This window comes from Podarcis filfolensis, assembly GCF_964270895.1.
Source record: "Podarcis filfolensis genome assembly, chromosome: 17".
NCBI classification, from domain to species: domain Eukaryota; kingdom Metazoa; phylum Chordata; class Lepidosauria; order Squamata; family Lacertidae; genus Podarcis; species Podarcis filfolensis.
In genome coordinates this window covers 30,436,014-30,447,464 of record NC_139621.1, presented here as the reverse complement: position 1 = coordinate 30,447,464, position 11,451 = coordinate 30,436,014, and the positions used below count along the sequence as shown (strand labels likewise).

Genomic DNA, 11,451 nt, shown 5'->3' with positions numbered 1-11,451 from the left:
CGCTCCTCCCTCGCGGGGTGACTGAGGGAAGGCGGGCCTAGTGGGCCGGCGGGCGCCTGCGCCTTGTCGGCGGCCGGTGTGCCAGCGGAGCGGGCGGATCCCCCACGACGGGGCCCGGCTGACGTGTCTGCGCTACAGAGCAGCCCGGCCCGGCTGTGCCGGCCTGGGTTGAGGGCAAGAGAGGAGAAAAGAGGAGGCGGCGGAAAGCGAGCGGCGGAAAGCGGGCCGGCGCCTCTCGAAGACTCTGCCTTGCGAGGAGGCCCAGGCGGCGGCGGCGGCAGCTCCTCGGCTGGAAGAAAAAGCCCCGCCCGGCCTGCACCATGTTCAATGTGGAGAGCCTGGAGCGGGCCGAGCTCGGAGAGAGCTTGCTCACCTGGGTGAGTGACCGAGGCTTGTGGCGAGGGGGAAAGGTGCCGTTCCCCGGGAGCCTTTGCCCCCTGGGCCTGTGCTTTCTTTCTCTCCTTCCATCCCTTTCCCAGTTTGGTGCCTGGGCGGCTTCCTTCTGTCTCCAACTCGAGCTCCCAGTTGGGCCCTGCCATGCCTCGAGCCGGTCTCTGTTCTTTTGAGGGGCTCCACACGCTTTGCCTCGCTCACCCCGGTTATGGGCTTCGGCCCCCTAAGATGTGCCCAGCCTCATCCTGCTTATTCAGATGCAGGCAACCCGCTGGATTCATCCGGGCTGCTTAACTACCAACTCACTCTGCGTATAGTGAGTGGTATGATTCTATGTATTTATTTGTTTTCATATGCAAAATTCAGAGTGCGAAGGTGGCAAGTAAGTTTCTGCAAAGCATGTGTTGGGCAGGTACACAGTCTCAAGGAACCAGCCATTGGTTTCCCTGTGAAGGCCCACCTGGCTTTTGTTTTGTTTTTTAGTATGTGAAAAAGCACAGTAGAACACCCAGTATCTCCTTTCTTCTCCCCGTGGATTGTATCCAGCAAAATTTACTTAGAGTAGACCAGCTGTAATTAATGGATCTAAGATATTTGATGTCCATTAGTTTCAATAAGTCTGTATGGACTATGACTAATATTGGATTCCGCCCCATCTTTCTTGTCCTTTGAAAGCATTAATGTCATCAAGCCATGAAAGGGCTGGGCTTGCTTATTTCGCCATCTCTCCCTTCACAGCTTTGCTGTAAATGCAGCTTCTGCTTCCCTTTAAATCTCATCAGTCTGTTTTAGTGTTTGTATAAACTTGTGCAAAACTTTGCACTTGTGGCTACCAGAGGGACAGTTTGCACCTAATCACGTTTCTTGGAGAGAAACTACTTAAAGGCTAGTACTTGGACTCTGCAAGACTCTTGGTTGGTTTTTCTCCAACAGACTAACATAGCTATCTCTCTCTCTTGAAGGCGGGGTATTACTTATAATCTGTTAATTTCAGAGAAGTAAGTATCTAGTTGTGGTTTTCAGATGTTGACATCCAAGCAACTTGGGCATTCGGGGGGAAATCTACCCACACATTCTGTTGTAGTGTACTTTGTCTATCTAAAATCTTTGTCTTTGTTCTATTTTAAAGAGACTTCAGGTATTTGGGCCCAGAGGAGCATTATTTCCACAGGTCTAGAGCTAGGAGTGATGGAACACAGAGATACACTGTTGGAGATATTTGGGGTATACCTCCATGTTGTCATACTTTTCAGTCTTTTGTAGAGCACTGTGCAGGGAGAAAATAAAGGCAACCTGCATTGCTAAGAAGCTAATTTCATATGTGTATTTTTCAGCCAGATGTGTATGCAGACAGTTGGGATCCATGCCTGGTTTCCTATGTTCTTGTGTGTGAATCCATAATCAAATACCCTGGAATACAAAGCTTCTGAAGATAAAGTTCCCATTATGTGCAGGAGATAAAGAATAACAACTTGTATTGGGGTCCGGTAGTGTTCTTATTATTACTTCAATTAAAAAGAAATCTGCACCCTTGAACTTAAACAAATTCAATTCTGTTGATTGCAGCAGGGCTATTTAAGATCAAATTCTATTCTGAAAGATGCTGTTGCCTACAAACGAATGCTTTGTTGATTAAATTACAGAGCAGTCTTAACTGGACAGATATGCCAGTGTATATTCAATTTAAGGTGAAGTGTATCCTAACAGCCACTGTGTGGGTTTGTGGGGAGCAGTGTAAACCTTTAATTTCCGACCTTCCACTAAGTCCCGTGGACTGAATTTTAGTTAACCTTCATTCTTGATGGTGTAAGTTACACAGAAGTCTGTGAGTGGGACCAGTGAATGGAGTTAGGATGCAGCATAACTTAGTTTTTCCATGACACACACCCTTTTTGACCTTTACACCAGAGTAACGTTCCACTGCCTGGATTTTTGTCAGCCATTGTAAGTAGATATGCCAGGGTAAGCCATTTATATTGGTTTATTCTGGGGTGAGAAGATATGCCACAGCCTAACCTCTCTCAGCTGACATATCTCTGGGGTTAGAATTGCCTCACCAGTCAAGAACATGTGATCTGTTATCCCTAGAACTGAATTACCTTCAGGTTGTCAGCAAAAAGTACATGGACACCAGGGATGATACACAACTTCAGTAGGACTTTGCCAGGTGAAAATTTGTCTCTTACACATTAAACCTATAAATAAATAAATAACCGAATGAATGTATGCAGAGTTTATTGTGCTGTCTTACTGCACTTTGATTTTTAACAGCTACATATTGACTGTGTTATGTTCGGACATAGTTAGTTTTGTGGTTTCTGAAAAGGGGCATAAATTGCCTCCATTGTTGTACTTGCCACCCACATGCTATGTCCATTTCTGTGTTTGTAATGCTAGGTATCTCGGAGGGTGACTGTTGCCAGTGCAGGCTTGATTCTGCTGTATTAGTGCAACAGCCTGTGATGTTTTCCAGTTAGCAAAGTACAGTATTCCTCACCATGCTACAGAAGATCACACCAGTACACTCTTCATCAGACTCCAGCTAGTTTAAGATACTGCTTTTTTTTTCTATCGAAAGGTTTGAGAATGCATACTCAAATGTTGTGCTAGACTGAAATACCTGTGCTGGCTGCCAATTCATTTCTAGGCCGAGTTCCTGGAAACTAATATTTTTCAAATGAGACTGCTTTCAGTTTCACCTTATGTAGAGTCCAGATTTGACTTTTTCTGTTGCAGTACTACCATATTTTTCCGTGTATTAGACGCCCCCATGTATGAGATGACCCCCTATTTTGGGGGGCTCTAGATTAAGAAAGTGGGGGGAGATTGCCTAGAGTTGTTGAGCACGCCTGATTGACACAGCGGCAGCCAGTAGACAACAGAGCTTGCTGCAGTCACCAAGCACCCGCCCAATCGCTGCTGACAATCTCAGGCTCGCGGCAAAAACCAATCACACGGGCAAACTACACACAACCAATGTATAAGACGACCCCTCCCCCCAATTTTGAATTGATTTGAGGTAAAAAAAGCTCGTCTTATACACGGAAAAGTACGGTATATCTCTGGAATGCTGTCCATACACGCTGACTTTCAAAGGGAGCTGGACACCTTTATTTTCCATGTAATCTTTAATTTGACTGGTTGTTTCATTTTCCTGCAACTGTATTCTGCATTTATGATTTTTTTTTGTTTTAGTTAATATGCATCTTAGACTTCATGTGTTGATTCCAAACTTAAGCCATGCTTCAACTAGACTCATTGAAATCTGTGGGACTTTACATTGGTTATCCACTGTGAATTTGATTAAACCCCTTTTAAAAACATCCAGATTAGTAGCCATCAGCTACAACTTGGGGTAACGATTTGTATAAAATCATTGTGCACACCTTTGTCTGTTCTGAATCTTTCAAAATTCAGCTTTATTGAAGTTCCTCAAGTTTTAGTGTCGTAAGAGAGAAAGAGAAACTTCTTGTTGTGTGTAAACAACAATATGGAGGGCAGGCTTTCTGTTCCACTGCTTTGCATTGAGTCCATATTTATTAATTGCTGGTATTTTTCTCTCCAACTTTCTGCTTTCTCTAGAAAAGTAATTAATAAGGAAGTGAATACTTACTGCATTCTACATTTCCTGGAAACAGAAGTAAATAACAGGCAGTGTTTGCACCATTCTTAACTGGTAGAAAGTTCTTGCATGTTGGAACCTTTAAATGGCCCTGGGATACACATCAGATCCTATTACTGTATTATTATTATTATTATTATTATTATTATTATTATTATTATAATATTATGAAAATGCATTTCAGAATAAATTATTCTCTTTTCCCTATTTCAGTGACCTTGTTTTCTGCATTTACAGTGCAGACAGATGTATCCCATTTGTGCATTGTCTTTCTCGTTGCCTAAATCAGCATAACCTTTAAGGGAGAGAGAAAAGGGATTAAGCAAGCCCATTCCATTTACAGTTTAATTCAAATAAGTTTTTAAAATTATAATGTATAGTTATGGATGGGTGACTAGAATAAATTGCAGAAGGGCTGTAGCTCAGTGGTAGATAATCTGCTTTGCATGTAGAAGGTTCCAGGTTGGTCCTCTGGCATCTGCAGGTAGGGTTGGGAGAGAACCCTCTTGGTAATCCTGCAGACCCACTTACAGTCATTGTGGACAACACTCAGCTAGATGGACCAGTATTCTGACTCTATATAAGACAGCTTCCTATGTTCCTTCTTATATCCTAATAGCACTTTAGTTCTTGTCAATGGGAATCATTTGATACATCATGTCTTATGCTGCTTCTGGAAGAAACTTGGGTTTTAGTGAGTCTCTAGGGGAATATTTTTCATTTAGGTGAGGGTAGCTACCAGGAATGCCTTTGCAATCCTATGTTGGTGTTTAGCTGGTAGGTTTAAGAGAACGCTCTCTGTTAATTTTGTAGCTCATACTCTGCACTTCCAAAGGAAGCAGAGACCTAAATCCAGACACACTGGTATGATGTGTTCTTCAAGTCACACAGTTGTACTTGTTCATAAGCTTGTAAATACCCAGGACTTTATAGTTAGTTGATCTTACAAATTACTACTCTGCTACTACTTTCACAGGTTTTGACATGACCACAGTGTTTCTCCTTAAACTGACTTGTCATCAGTATGAGAAACATTTATGGGTTGGATGCATATTTAGTTATTCTTAAGAGTCAACCCAGTGAAATACATAGCACTTGCAATACTTACTTGTTGCATTTATTATATACCATTTTTATAGCAAGGCACCTGAAGTAGTATACAGTTTTAAAATACCGAAAGAATAAATGGTATAAAATGTAGAGCAACAGAGTCCTCTAAGGCCAAGTGGTGGTCTCTTCAGAACTGGATGACTCAAGGACTCTTACCTGGGCTCTTTTTCTTCTGCCTTTCCAGGGCTGTCTTAAGCATATGCGGCGCCAGGGTGCAAAGATCCACCTGGCGCCGCCCCTGGTTGCCCAGTCCCAGGCACGCAGGAGGGCGGGGCCACCCGGCTGCCTCAGCATCTTGCTGGCTCAGTCGCCCCCAAACTCGCGGTGCAGAGCCGCCCGCAGCAGAAAAGCCCGTTGCAGTGCTCTGACTGACAGTCGGGCTCTTCCCCAGACTCAACTCTTGGGCCCTGGGCTCTTGGCCTGGCGCCCCTGAGAGCCTGGCGCCCGGGTGCCCCGCACCCCTAGTGCCTATGGGTAAGACAGCCCTGTGCCTTTCCTCAATTCCCTCAAGACTTAAGTAGCTCCAGGGAAGATGGAGTCAGGGACTGCCCCAAACATCAATTAAAGTTAACTTGCATCCAACCCTATGTAGAAAACTCTCTTGGTTGCTTTTATTGAATAGAACAAAAGCATTTTAAAATAAAGGCATTTGCAGGACCTTTTTGTTTTGATAGTTCTAATGGAGACCAATATTAGAAGCATTTGCAAAATCTGTGTGTGCTAATTGGTACAGACTGAGGAAGACAATTTACTACATTATGGATAGTATGTGGTTTGTAACTAACAACAATCAGCAATGAAGACTTTTTGAGTAATGTGGTTATTGGGTTCAGATTTGGAATTCTTCATGTCTGTGAACTATAGCACTATGGACTGCAGCACAGCCTTTGAGAAATGTTTCTCAAACATATTTGCAGCAGTCCTATACTTATGGTCTGTAAGGTGGTGGCTGTTCTTTTTATTTTAAAAACTTAAATTTTTAGGGTTCTATAAAGCAACTGATTTAACAGATTCCTATTCTATTTATTTATTTATCTATCAATGATGGGAAGAAGGTATATTTGCACACACAATTTAGTAAGTTGTAAGCAAGAGAGAATGATTTTTCATCAGAATATTTGCTTGGTAGGAATGAAATTGACAAAAAGGAGTCTGTGTCATATGTCTGTTACACAAACTTGAGTCATTCTGTCCGTGCTGTGGCACTGAATTCTGCTTAGAGTTGACTAGTTCAGAAGATTTTCTTGTTTCACTGACATGCCTATGTTGGAATTATGGGCTGGGATCCAAAGAAGAAATGCCATGAATGTACAATGGAGGTTACTGCTGAATATTGCACGCACCCTTTCATGCACATTCAGTCACAGTGCGTCTGTAGCACTGTAGGCATTATTATTATTATTATTATTATTATTATTATTATTATTATTTATACCTCTCCCATCTGGCTGGGTTTCCCCAGCCACTCTGGGTGGCTCACAGCATATATCGGAACATACTAAAACATCAACATTAAAACTTTCTGATACAGGGCTGCCTGCAAATGCTTTTGAAAGTCAGCTGTTGGAGTGGCTTGACACTTGAAACATAATTATCTCAGTTTAACAAATCATAGTTTATTGGACTGAGAAAAATCCATTTGTCTGTTCACTTATCTTGTGTGCCTTAATTCAAGATTTCCAGAGGTTGGAGAAACCACAGTTTCTTGTGGTGTCTGTACAGGTGATTCCTATGGCCCAGGATATCAAACCATGATGGAGGAATCACAAAGTAGGGATTCCTTAAACCAGCTTTGCTTAACGTGGTGTCAGTGTTTGAAATTAGCCATGTGCCAGGTGTGTTTTGTGACTGGTGCGGGTCCAGTTGTGACCATGTGGAGATCTCTGGATGCCAGTTTGGTGGCTGACATCTCCACCTGGCTGACCCCTCCCCAGCTTTCTTAAGCAGGTAAGCAGAAGAGCTTATTTATTGCATTTATATCCCACCTTTTTCTCCAAGGTGTACTTGGTTCACCCCCTCCTCAGTTATTCCCTACAGTGACCCCGTGATGTAGGTTAAGAGGCTGTGACTGGCCCAAGGTCACCCAGTGAGCTTTATGACTGAGTGGGGATTTGAACCCTGATCTTCAAGGTGCTTGTCCAACACTCTCACCACAATACCATAGTGGCTTCCTAGAGTACTTCTGCTATGGGGCAGCTATATAAATTAAGTAGGTAAATAAATATGGAGAAAGCAAAATGTCACTTGCAGAATGAATTTGTTTTATTTGGATTGCTTTATTTAATGTTTTAATGTGTTGTAAAGCACTGAGTTTTTCCCCTTTAAAATATAAAGCAGTCTTGAAATGAAATGAAAAATAATAATAACAATAAATCTTATTTGGGGGGTGGATGGTGCCTAGACATTCTGCTGTAGTTTTAAGGTGCCATTTGGCAATTAGGTTATATATCTGAGTTTCTAACATTGCGTGGTACCCCTCTAGTTGGTTGGGAATTAAAACTCCATTAGCCCCAGGAAGCAAGGCCAATGGTCATTGGATGATGGGAATTGTAGTCCAAACATCTGGAAGGCAGCAATAGCTTCCTTGGTTTCAAAGTCACAGAGTATGGTTAAATAAAGCCTGTAAATATTTAAATAAGGGAGGGGGAGCATGTGAGCACAAAGCTTGTTTCCAATTACACAAATTGTGGTTCATTGGACTGAGATGGTAACATCTGAACCAAATTGGAAAGGAAAGGGCATGCGTAAGGGTGTTTCCTGGGCCCAGGGCATCTGTTCACATTGAGATTAACAGATATTAATAAGTCATAGTACACAGTTTATTTTAAAATATGTACTGAAACCTGTCAGTCTTCCTTTCAGGGCACCTAACAATGGATAATAAGAATAACAATGTGCAATCAAAATCAAGAAGAAGCTGCATACAAACAGAAGACTTTCCTGTTGTTAAAGGCTTTGAGCCACTTAGATATCAACTGAAAGGAAATTTCCAGTGTTAACATTTGTGTCCAAAGCGTGTATGTTAATTATTTGATGGAAGGCTGTTCCAAAATGTATTTTTGATAACTTGGGTGAGAAAATGAGTTAAACTTGTCCCTGAGCTGCTTGTGAAACTTTCCACATCCACCCAAGCACTCTAACCTGTTTGTGAACATTTTAAGAACTGGTTAGGGTAGATTAAATGATCGGTAGGTCGACAAGCTTGTTTAGCTGAAACTCTACATATATATAAAAAATAGCAGCTGGGTGAAGATGGGCAGGGTGAAATGTGTTCCCATTCTTTTTCCAGGGTGTTAACTTCCTGTTTTATTATGAAGAACTGGTTGGATATTTCTACTCTCCAGGGTTAGGAAATAGGTTTGAAAATTGTTGTTCATGCACTGTAGAATACTGCATTCTACAGAAGGACTTAAGTTCCTAAAGTAGTTTGTGTGTTGAGAGTGTTTGTTTTCAGAGCAGCCACTTTGTTTGCAGTATAACACATGCCAGCATGCCTTGGGTTTTATGATTTCTCAGTTGTAAGTTTCCAAAATATTCTCCCTCTCTGAAGCAGGAAGTAGGCATCCCTCAGCTATTCCAGGTGCTTCCCATTCATTTGCAATCTGATGAGGCCAAAACTGGCCTCTTTGCAACTGGAACTTTGCAACAATAAAAATAAAATAAAAGATCAGCTGCTGCCAAGGAACATCCCTTGCCATAACGTCTAGTAAAACCAGGGATGGGGTCAAGGTTGTACGGGCTCTCAGCCAAAGTACCTTGTAGGCAGTACTGATCACTGTCAAGTGTCTTCCAGCTTCCATTTTTATTTCTCCCCCTACCCCAAGTCCTAGCCCCCATTCCCCCCCCCCAGATAATGTATGTTAATAACATGGCTGCCACTGCAAAAACACATAGTGACCAGAAAACTGAAAGTTTTAAAAAGGAGGAACCAAGGCAGGTATTAGCAATGCCAACACCTATTATGAAAGGGGAGGAGGCAGCTGTGTTTTTAATCACCATTTTTAACATAATGCACAAGTATTTTGGAATGTTTAGTCCTTCCCAGAGTGCAAGAAGATGATGAGCTTAAATGTGGAAGTGAGCTTGTGCCCACAGCTAAGTCCACTGACTCAAAACTTTGTGGAACAAGGAGTTCTCTAATGTTGGGAGTAGGACTTCCATATGTTGAAAGGTTGGTTTCTTTTTTAATCCAAGGCTGTAGCAGTGGGAAAAACAGAACTTTGCTGGAGTGATAATGGTGTGAGCCCCTCTATCATAGCTGCAGGTTGTATATGTGTGTAAATAAACTATATATCATACAGATACCATGTTTCGAGACGGGGGTGGCATGTAACAGCATCATTGATTATTGTTAATGTTTTGTTTTGAGGTTATCTTTTTTTGCGCTGTGGGAGAAAGGTCACTTTTTAAATAAATTCTAGCTAAAAGTTTCAAGTTTAGAGGCCACTTACTCCTGAATATCATATACTGGGAATGCAGAGACTTAGTTTTGAGAAGACATTCACACACTAAAAGGAGGAGATAATGGGCAGACATTGTCTTAATGTTGCAATCACCACTATTATCAAATATTACAGAGTTGGTGTTGCACACTTGGCTAGAAGGCAGGGAAGGTGGCTGCTGCAGACAGGGAAGAGGTGAATTGCATTTCCATCACAGCATGTCAGGAAGGCCAAAATATGTATTTTAAAGGTGGAAAGGGGTGTAATTTCAAAGTCAAAGAAGCTTAGAGTGGTTATTTATAGCATGTCAATGTGCAGAGAAAAACAACATTCACTTTTAGGGGAAAGTACGCAAAATGCTTAACAAATTTATGATGCAATCTTCTGTTATGCACACTTCCACCCTGTGGAAATTGCTTCTAAAGGTGTGCGCCTTCAGGTATAGAAATACCTGTGCATCTCCAGATAAGAAAATATGATGGACTGTGTGGAAGTTTGGAAGTATTAATTGAGGGAAAGAGCCAAGACACAGCATGCAGAAATATCCCGATAAGGGCTTCTTATCCATGGATACTCTTGCTCAAATTCACACATAGATACATTGGTTCTTGTGTGAGATACTGTGCCCTTTGTCACTGTTGTTGGATTTGATTGATACTAACTTTATTTTGCTTTTGCTTTTTAGTTTGCATTTTTGTATTTTATTCTTGTGAGTCATGTTTGATTGAAAAGTGACATAAAAAGAAACTTTAACCTAATGTGCCATTATATGATCTGTGCAGATCATATAATTTATTTTCTCTTGAGTTAAGTTCAGTTGACACATTTAACCTACAGTGATTTTTAACAGTCACCTTCTGAGGGCATCTTCATAGCAGAAGTTTTATTAAAAGGGCCAAGATGTCATTGGCTCAGCTACCATACCACCTACGGAAAGTAAATTTCATAGTGACTGGAGGGCTGGGGAAATCTAATGTAGATACCCTGTTAAAGGATCCATCACTTTATGAGGACTGTTCATGATTGTTCACCCCTAAAGCTTGCTGGGTGACCTTCGACCAGTCATGGTCTCTCAGCCTAACCTACCTCACAGATTTGTTGTGAGGATAAAATGGAGAGGGAGGAGAATTGTGTGTGCCACTTTGAGCTTATTGAAGGAAAGGTGAGATATAATCAATAAATTGTAAAATAAATAAAGGGGCTGAGAGAGTTACTGCCTTGCGGAGGAAGTCATTAGTTTTTTATTTACAATTTTGATTACCAGTAGGGACAGTGTATTTATCCTTTTGGGCTAAATTGTTTTCGTTTGTTACTTTTCTCTGCATTGTATAAATAATATAATGTATTGTAGTCAGCTAGTAAGAGCTGCAGTGCTTTTGAAATCTCTTGATGTGCTGGTGTGATGCAATACAGTGTAACTTGACTAAATGTACCTTTTCCTCCTCAGATCCAGACATTTAATGTTGAAGCACCATGCCAGACTGTGGATGATTTAACCAATGGAGTCGTGATGGCCCAAGTCCTGCAAAAGATGTAAGAGAACACTTTTAAAAAATCACTGTGAATGTGTTTACTTACTCAGTAAGTAAGTAACTTCCCCCTTGCCCCGACAAGTATCCACCTAATATGAACTTACTATGTTATACTCTGATCTTAAGTGTTTTTACTGCTCAACAATAAGTTTTGTTTAACAATAAAACATTAATGACTTTTATTAATGAATGTATTTTTGGGTGAATCAAGCTTTTGTTTTCAAACACAGAAAACAATTTGTGCATGAGCTGCGTGCTTCGCTTTGCATGAGCAAGTAAACCATAGCTTAATGTAACATCCAAACCTGGTTTTCCTTGACCCAGGAAACCACAATTGCCAATCCAATAGAAA

The 11,451-nt window shown here is 41.4% G+C and overlaps 1 protein-coding gene across 1 annotated transcript in view; it reads left to right on the top strand.

Annotated features, from left to right (window-relative positions):
• Positions 1-91: 91 nt before the first annotated feature.
• Positions 92-11,451, top strand: part of HOOK3 (hook microtubule tethering protein 3) — a 56,249-nt gene continuing 44,889 nt past the window's right edge. Inside the window, exons 1-2 of the mRNA XM_083593274.1 lie at positions 92-377; positions 11,015-11,100. Of these exons, the coding sequence (XP_083449400.1) occupies positions 321-377; positions 11,015-11,100 (143 nt within the window). The 5' untranslated portion in view covers positions 92-320. The remainder of the gene's footprint in view (positions 378-11,014; positions 11,101-11,451) is intronic.